Source organism: Anneissia japonica, unplaced genomic scaffold (assembly GCF_011630105.1).
Source record: "Anneissia japonica isolate Jap-2015-1 unplaced genomic scaffold, ASM1163010v1 scaffold287617_len321496_cov130, whole genome shotgun sequence".
Classification (NCBI taxonomy): Eukaryota; Metazoa; Echinodermata; class Crinoidea; order Comatulida; family Comatulidae; genus Anneissia; species Anneissia japonica.
Window position 1 is genome coordinate 86528 of NW_022696710.1, and position 9820 is coordinate 96347.

Consider the following 9820-nt stretch of genomic DNA (forward strand, 5'->3'; position numbering starts at 1 on the left):
GCACTCTGTGATGCCATAACCCTGGTTTCTATCTTTGATTCAGTGATCAGCTTTGCAAGATTATCTCCAAATAGGAATTCTTTCCCTGGCTTATTTGCCCTTGTGCAAGAATTCTTTAACTCATTACTTAATAGAGGTTTAATCATATCTCTTCTCTTAATAGAGAGTTCAGTATGCACATGCCCTAATAGAGCGACAGACTCTAAAAGATTTGATGCCATGCTCTTAAAATTGAGCTTAATCTTATCATCCTTCACCTTGAGTAGGTCATCCAAGGAATGGGCAAGGGTACCAGTCACTCTCATAATGCTGTCTTGTAGTACAGACATTTGCAAGTCTTTCCTCTTTTGAAACCCTTTAAGTTTGTCCCATATCTGTGTGTTGATTTTGGAACAGCCAGTTCAGTACAGTTACTTGGGATTTTATGTTTTTCTAAAATTTCCTTTCTTTTTTCCAAGCCCAAATCTACTGAAAATTTTTCATTAACAATTTGTGCTAGCTTCTCTGAAATGAGGGGGGGGGGAGCTGTCATATTCCATGGTCTCATTTCAGCGTCTAACTGGTCTAGCAGACCATCCGTTTTATTGTCATCCTCATCATCAGAGGCGTCACTACCAAAATCACCCCCAAATATGCTTAAGGCATCATCACATGATCTGGATGAAATAGGCTGTCCAAGTATAGCTTTATCTACTGACTGTGCAGCCGGTATAGGTGTTTTTGCTGTCTCTGCAGCTGTAATTTGTGCTGACTGTGCAGCCGGTATAGGTATTTTCGCTGTGTCTGCAGCTGTAATTTGTGCTGTCTGTGCAGCTGTACCATGAACTGAAGCAGATACTCCATCTCTTCCCCGCTTTGTTAATTGCATTAACAATTCATTAGTAGCCTGCATGCTTTGTTGCATGCCTGCGAGCATTTCTACTAGGCCTAAGCCCTCGGCACGGGCCTCGTCACCTGCTGCTGGTGCACATGGCGCCAAACTCCTAGAAACTGTACCGTCACCGGTACTAGGCCCTAATTCGTCCTTATCAGCTTGATGATCCATAATAATCCTATACTATGCTCTAGGCCTATCTATGATCAAATATAATTCAGAAGGTGGTCAGAATAATAAAGTGTACCTAGCTTTCGTGATTTATAGCTTCGAAAATTTTTCAGAGAAAGTAAATCTTCGTCTGGTCGTCACACGAACGAACACGACTGGTTTACGCATGCGCGATCACATCCCATGGAATTCATGCATCAGCCCGGAGGGCAGTGTAGAATTGCAATTGTAGGGACTTAAATTATAAATGTTTAAGCTGTGTAGAAACAATATTACATAAAGGTAATGCAAATAATATATTTGATCATATCCGACAAGCCCAAAACATCCCCAATCCACATTGGGCTTCCGCTACCAAGCAAGTTCTTGGTGAAGCCTCGGTTTGTAGTTGGATTGAAGCAATGGTATAGTAAGACATTGCTCATTGATTACACCAATTTAAAGAAAACCCCGATTGGAGAGTTAATTTTGTAAAATAGTACATATTTTGAGGGCGTCAACATTAAATTTAAATTACCCTCAAATACACTTCCTCTTAAGGGTAGAATTTGCAGCTGGACGCCTGAAAGTATTGGTATATGTCAGCTTTTTGATGGCGATTGTCAAGAAAATTAATGCCCTGTGTTCAATGATATTGGATCTGACGACTTTGCAAGATTAAGATATACTCTTCAACTAAGTAACTGTCATTATTTTTGGGATATATTTTCAAATGCAAACCTTTATGTTAAGCTTAATATTATGCTTGGCAGCAATTATTATTTTTTCAATAATGATGTTAACAATATATTCGATATGTTTTTTAAAGCATATTCTTAACATGCATGCACTTGTAAACAGTTCCAATTAATTGTAAGATAAGATAAGATATGATAAACGTTATTGGTCTATTCACATATAAAAATACAAAAAGAGAAACGTTCCTCGAATCTGACATAAACAATAAGAAAATGCATCAACACCAAACCATAAATAAAAGATAACACCAAACAAACATCAAATTTCAAAAAGCAAAGAGATAAAAAATTTATTTATTTATTTTGCTATATATTATAAAGATTATGCATATATATATATTTATATATACATACATATACACATTGTATATACATAAAAAGTAATACATATGCACACATACATAACACTGTTTACATATAATTACACGCACATACAGATATACAAATGTATTCACCAACACAGAGAATATACACATGCCGACCCCACCCACACACACAGATATATATATATATATATATATATATATATATATAATATATAATACAAAGTAATTTTGTTTGTCAGTTATATTTCTTGTTTTGCTCCGTTTATATGAATTTGTTGTTTTGGAACGCACCGTCCTACAACGTGTGCCACTGATGTAAAAGTGTACGTTCGAATAAATTATTATTATTATTATTATTATTATTGTGAAATCAAGCATGATAGCTTTTTATATCATAAAAATATCGTGTTTTTCACTAGGGAAACTACGCAGGAAGATTTGATTATACAAGACTTAAGAGAGGCCAACTTATTGGAGAAAGAACTACAACAGGAAAAAATTGATGTAGGTCAAATGTGTTTGTAGTGATAACTCTTAAATACATAGACAGTCAACCCCATCAAATGAATGGGTACTACTCATGCATTGTAGTGATAAATCTTAAATACATAGACAGTCAACACCCATCAAATGAATGGGTACTACCCATGCATTGTAGTGTTAAATTTTGAATATATAGACTGTCAAATGAATGAGTACTACCCATGCATTGTAGTGTTAAATTTTAAATATATAGACTGTCTAACCCATCAAATGAATGAGTAACTCATGCATTATAGTGTTAAATTTTAAATACATGTGGACTGTTGACTCCCATCAAATGAATGAGTAAATAATGCATTGCCAACCATATTTTATATACTGTACCTTCAATACTATTCAATTAAAATCTACATGTAATTCAGTAGTTTGTGCTACAAACATTATGGTTCTATATTTGTTTGTTTCAGGCTTTTATACAACTATTGAAAATCTTTCTATTTAAATTTGCAAGTAAAGGTTGTCTTGAAGAAAACTTTTGTTGGCAATTTAGCAGCCAGTATGAACAGGTCAGTACCAATAGGATACAAGATACATTGTCTACAGAAAAAAAAAGAAATTTTACACTGCCATTGACAGACTAACTACATACTAAATACAAACAAAACAAATTGTATGATACATAGAACAAACAATGATCCAGCACAACTAATAAATTTCACACATTTTACATAGAATTCAGAACAAGTGGTTGTATAGAGTTTGAAAGTTTGGAGTAAGGGACAGAAGGCGGATTACTATCAGTTTCAATTGGGTAAATCCTTACACTTTAATATAGCGATCTCATAGTATGGAGTGCTTATGATCATGTCCTTGTCTTCCTCGTAGTGCCTGCATTGGATCTTGAGTACTACTGACTCTGGTCTTTCAATAGATGATAGTGAACCTTTTATTCTATGTACTGTTTCATGTACAAAACAAATACAAACAGTCGATGCACAGTGCAGTACTTGGTAATAAAACATTAAAATGTCACGTCATTTGGTTCCTTTGCTACATTAAACAAACACTACAGACACAATGGCACATTTCTAGCATATTACTGTATACACCATTCCATAAGTGAAAAATGTGTGTAAAATTGCAATCCGTAAGCTTTTGTTTTGTGTAAAAAAACTGGCAAACGATCATTTATCTGTCCATCTCACGGTCAAGCCGCGTATTAAGTTGGCAACTATGCCTTGAGCAAGGCATATTATCTATATCTTCAGTCTACCCAGCTGTATGGGTATCAGAAAATCATGGGATAGTTGTAATAATTTCTTTCTGTTTTCAATATTTGAATATCTAACATTGTTCAATATGGTCACGGGGACTAAGACCAAGAGTAAGTCGAACAGTGTTATTTTTGATTATTTGAAGCTTTGATGGTTTTAGAGCAATGTATACTATTTTCCTAGTGCGGTATAAACATTTCAGGTGGCCAATTTTTTTTTTTTTAATAATAGACATAGCCATAGAGTTACCATTAAGATCGTTATCAAGTAAGAATCCAAGTTATTTAACACAAAATATATTTCTAATGTCTTTAAAAATTTGTTTAGTTAAAGCGCTTACGCGAGCCAAAGTGTATGGATTTCCTCTTTTAGGGTGAATAGACAACAAGTCACACTTGATGATAGATCATTATGCAACATAAAACAGAGTTGCACTAATAGTGCTTCCTTGTGGGACACTGCATGTAACACCATCGATTTCAACAACCTGATTCCTATTACGCTGATACGATTAAAACCAGTTCAGGGAATTATGGTCAAAGCCCATTTCCTAAGTTTATTACTGTACATAGAATTTGTAAGATTCACAATACCAAACGATTTTTTAACATCCATAAGGACATACCTGCAAGATTACATTTACAAGCCTCAGTTTGTTTTTTTTTTTCAAATCATCTCTATGGTTAATGAAACTGGTATCTGCAGTGGAATATTTACTCCTAAAACCAGATTGGTGGTTATAAAGGAAGTCGTTATCTAATAAATAAGAATGAAGTTGCTCATTAACAAGAATAGCATAAGGATACAATTTGAAAGCAAGAAAATAATATGTACATTTTTGTTGTTCAAATAGGAGTTTTATGATGTGTTTGTGAGCATTGAGGCAGAAAAAATGGTGGCAGGACATCAAATTGCTGCAAATTCCAACTCAAAGAAAGATTTGTTTGTATTGGAAGAAGCAATTGAAGATGTACAAAGAGAGGGTGCAAGAAAACTGGTAATACGTATAAAATTTCCAATTGAATGTAACTTGATAATTTTTGTATGATTTATGAATAAAGGAAAATATAGACTTTCTAAATAAGATATACTAATGGTTAAGATAACGGAGGACAGCTGAGAGTAACCTAAACTCACAGCACTAATTTGCTGAATTAACTAAGTGTAGTTGTGTGAGTTGAGCACGAAGGCGATTTAACAAATTAGAGACGACTTGTAAAATATCTATTCGTTTATTCAAGATTTCAATCTCTCCTGATGTTGACGATAGTTAAATCAATTGATTATTGAGAAGATGTAGACAGATGACTGCAATGCTAATTGTTTCAACTGTGAAGGAATATATCACAAATTTTAATATCTTGAGTTCTGGTGTGATTAAATATAACATTAGCAAAGTTAAGCTTTAAAATAGCACTCAATAACACATTCGTGAAAGTATTTTTAATACAAAACAAATAGCTATTTAACCGCGTGCTAAGCTAAGCGAAACGAGCTCCGTTTTCTGCTTTTACATCTGGTTGTTTGACCGATGCCTATCTTCAGCATGATACATAAAAAATCATACTATACTGTACTATACATATCATTTATAAGTCAGTCGTTACATCATCACTGTAATTCCCAACAATGCACTACGTTTTAATTAGTGCACAGTTTACATTTTTTTTTGGTTTGTGTTCAAAAGGTCAATTCTTCTTGTTTGTATTGCCATATCGTACAGCAAGACTAGTGTTTTTACACTTAGCACTATGATGCACGCCTGTGGAGAGACAGGGCAGACACTCGCCCAATCGTCGTGTCTAAATTTAAAAAAAAAAGCTAGATGAGACCATCTAACCTGTCTGCACTAACCAATGTGATTAATGATTTTTTTTCAAATGCTTGAAGAATTTTATTTCTCTGACAAATGTCTATCAAAATATTAATCTCACGACAAGTTCTTCAAACACATTCAAATATATATTCTTTGTACAGTAGTACTGTGTAAACGTACATGCCATTGCAACTGCTGTGCTAGCTCGTACTGCATAAACAATCCGCACGCACAGCTAAATGTACTGATATATCACTAAAGCTAACAATGACTACTACAACTGGCTGATTATAAAACTAACATTTAAATAGGGCGATTGACTTATAAAGCAATTAGTACAAAACTTTAATATCTATACACCGGAGAACATTATACTTATTAATGCATTTAAAACATTTGTTTTGTTCTTGCTTAATAGAACATGTAGTTACCCGGCTTTACCAATTGGCCACTCATCTCGTTCTAATGAAATAAATAATTATTGGAGGTGAAATTATATGATTGATGATAATAAGCTTTTTTAAAAACTCTATCACAATTTTCCACGACCAACTTCCCAAGATGAAAATGTTACTTAAAATGGGACATAAAAACAAAATTGAAGAAAACTTTTTAAATTATACTATGGCGAATTTAAACAATGTATAGGCCCGGATCTGAATTTGTCTTCTTTAAATCTTCAACAGTCTTGCAAATTTACTTGACACCCCAAATTTGAGTTGCGACTCATAGTTTGAGAACTATGCAATATGGGTTATAATATTTAGATAATATTTGTACCTCGTGTTAATTTTGGAAAATTTCTACAAAATATATAATAAAATAACATTAGATTATATTTCTTTTAGGACATGAAATTTCAAGAATATCAACTAAAAATTCAAGAGGATCTGGACAAAAACTCTGAGTTGTCAGAGGAAGAGGTATAATGAGCATTTCTGCTTTTCTAATGACAATATGCTGAGCATTGAATGATACTAAACTGATTTAATTACGATTATTGTTCATCGGTTCATCTTGCAAAATACTATTAAATCCATCTGCATAGGGTTTATATCTGCTTGTTTTCATCTGTAACATAACAATCAAACATAATTTGTCAACTAGAAATAACATTTTACTCATACCACTGCACACAGGAGCTCAAAGACCTAATGAAAACACCGTTACACAGCTTCAACAAACACTTAAAGGCAAACAGGAACTCAAGGACCTTATGAAAACACCAATTATAGAAATGCACGCCATCGTGTCGGGATTCAATATTTCGACATAAATTATGACATCATTACTGATGATGACATAATTAATGTCGAAATATTGAATCTCGACACGATGGCGTGCATTTTGATATTTGGAGTATATATTATACTATCTCAGATAAGTTAGTATATATTATACTATCTTATCTGAGATTAATCAGTGGACCTTTCGGTTTTATGAAAACACCACGGCATGGCTTCAACCCAACAACATGGCTTCAACCAAAACCATCCAAAGGCATGTAGGAGCTCAACGACTTGATGGAAACATGACATGGCCAAACCCAACCACTCAAAGGCAAAAAGATTAAAGAAGCTAAAAGACCAGATGGAAATATGAAGACATGCCAAACCCCACCACCTAAAGGCAAGCAGGAACTCAAAGACCTGATAAAAACACCGCATGACTTTATCTCAAACCACACAAAGGTGACGAAGGAACTCAAAAACCTAATGAGAACTTCACAAAATGGCTTCAACCCAAACCACCTAAAGACAAGGAGGAATTCAAAAACATAATGAAAACCCCACAACATGGCTTCAACCCAACAACATGGCTTGAACCAAACCAACCAAAAGCAAGCAGAAGCCCAAAAACCTGATTTAAAATTGTCAACATGACTTCAAACCTAACCACCTAAAAGCAATCAGGAATTCACAGACCTGATAAAAGCATCATGACATGGCTTCAACCAAACCACCTTAAGGCAAGCAGCCTTTTCCCACCACTGTCCAGGTCGCCAAGCAGGTCGTTACCATAGATCAAGAGTTGGCCCAAGTACCGACCCTTGGGTAGCCTTGCCACAAGTCTCTTATTTTTTTTAACTATTTTTCTCATTCTGGACAGCGCCACCAACGAGAAAGTTAATTTAGAGACGAAATAAGCGACTTGTAAAACACTGAAATCAGGCACCAGGATGCCAAAAGAATGACGTAATCTTATATTCCGTATTTGGATAAATGGGCGGACCGAAATAAACAATTTCAACCAATCAAATGTTCATATTATTGGAGCCATGAAACTGAGTCGACTAGTTATGCATGACTAAATTTAAATAGTCCTCCCTAATAAAACGGGCCTAAAATATTTAGAATAAACCCTAGTAAGACTAATTTTGGCAATGGCAAAAACAATTAAGCTTAGACTAGATGGCATACCATACAAATACAACAAAACTTTAACTTTCCAGGAGGATGGCTCAGGCCTCGTCTGGAGTCAGGAGTAGTAGGCCTAGCCTAGACTAGTAAAGACTTGGCGTATTACTTACAGAGGCATACCTTTTTAACAACATTCTACCCTAATGGCCTAATCTGTGTAGCAGCTAGCGGTGAGCAAGGTTCCTAAGTATAGCCTACGGTTATCAGTCCGTGTCGTTCTCAGCAGGCCAGAACTATACTAACTGTTTTAATTCAAGTATAGGTAGCCAAAAGGGAGCTGGTTAGCTTGTTCTAGTCGAGACATCCGCATCTTCAATTTTGAAAATTTACCAAGATTGATTAATATGCATGAAGTAAATCACGTGATTTACAAAATCAATCATGCATACGATATCCCACATCAAATTTGATGTGGGAAATCGCACGCATGAATCCTTTGCCCAGGCCCTAATTCGAAAAAAAGAAATCGAGTATGGGACGCCAATTAAATTAGGTATGGCGCGCACTAAGTGAAATAAAGAGTGAGTAAACTAAAATTAGGGCCTGGAACCCAGGCTAACCCTTGGGGCACGCAAGAAGTAACAGGGACCCAAGACGACCTACAGCCCTTAACCTTAACACACTGTCTACGATCCTCGAGAAAGTTTGAAATCCATGTAAATACCAAAGGACTTAAGTTTAACCTTTAAACGCTCATAAGGTAGGCCTACTGGGTCAAATGCTTTACAGCAATCCAAACATAAGACGTCCATAGGAACTCCCTCGTCTAGTCTTGAAAAAATGCTAACAATTGCGTCAGACATGATCTACGAGACCTAATTAAATCCGTGTTGATATGGGAACTTAACAAATCATAAAACTCTAAATGGTTAACCACAGCATCACGAATAAATTTTTCAAACAATTTACAAACAACTGACGTCAAACTAATTGGACGATAGTTAAGTGGGTCGTGCAAAGAATCTCCTTTAAATATTGGCGTAATTACGCCCTGGATTATGTCATCATCCAGGGATTTTAAACTTTGACATCTATCCGTTCATTCATGCGTTTCCATTTTGTAAAGCGTAGAATTTAGTTCGACATGGTAGGTGGAATTTTTACTTATTTTCTTAGTTTAATTACCACAAATATTGGTATAAACTTAAAATGCCTAAATTTCGTAATCGTCAACTATTTTCTGACGAAGGCTTGTAGTTTAGTTTATTAAAACTGTTAAGTAATTATGTAAAAAAAAAATTCATGTCGGTTTTTTTACGCCGTGGCTAGAGATACGGTACCGTATCGGAACTTCCGAATGCTAAAGGTACGGTAAATGATATTACGTCATGATTAGCCAATAGAAATGACCGACTCGATTTTGGCTTTTTGCAAAGTCGACGTCGCGAAACATGGCGCAAACAGTTACGATCAAATTTATGTCATAAAAATTTAGGCCCATTTCATGTATTTCGATTGGGGCTTATCACAATGTTTGGGTTAAAAATCCTTTCTGTTATTCTTGCGTATTTTATGGTCTACCATAGAGAATGGTCTACTAAGGCTAGGCTTAGGCCTAGGGCCTAGCCCGAATACCCGCCTAGGGCCCAGGGGCATACTTATACTTATACTATAGGTGTACTACTAGGCTAGGCTTAGGTGGTTTTCATTGGTAGCTAAGGCCTAGGCCTGGCTTCTACTATTAAAATAGTTTATTCTCGCTTGATGTCGCCAAATCTA

The 9820-nt window shown here is 35.3% G+C and overlaps 1 protein-coding gene across 1 annotated transcript; it reads left to right on the forward strand.

Annotated features, from left to right (window-relative positions):
• The first annotated feature begins 1330 nt into the window (after window positions 1–1330).
• Window positions 1331–6928, forward strand: LOC117102151. The gene is made up of 6 exons (XM_033242359.1): window positions 1331–1449; window positions 2528–2612; window positions 3059–3157; window positions 4719–4862; window positions 6530–6604; window positions 6821–6928. Exons 1-6 carry the CDS (start codon window positions 1331–1333, stop codon window positions 6899–6901), a joined length of 603 nt encoding a protein of 200 aa, XP_033098250.1. The 3' UTR covers window positions 6902–6928.
• The last annotated feature ends 2892 nt before the right edge of the window (window positions 6929–9820 follow it).

Coding starts and splice junctions, on each gene's coding strand:
- LOC117102151 (XM_033242359.1), top strand. CDS start 1,331: ATGCAAATAATATATTTGATCATATCCGACAAGCCCAAAACATCCCCA. Junction 2,613..3,058: donor TACAACAGGAAAAAATTGAT/GTAGGTCAAATG, acceptor TGTTTGTTTCAG/GCTTTTATACAACTATTGAA. Junction 6,605..6,820: donor CTGAGTTGTCAGAGGAAGAG/GTATAATGAGCA, acceptor CACTGCACACAG/GAGCTCAAAGACCTAATGAA.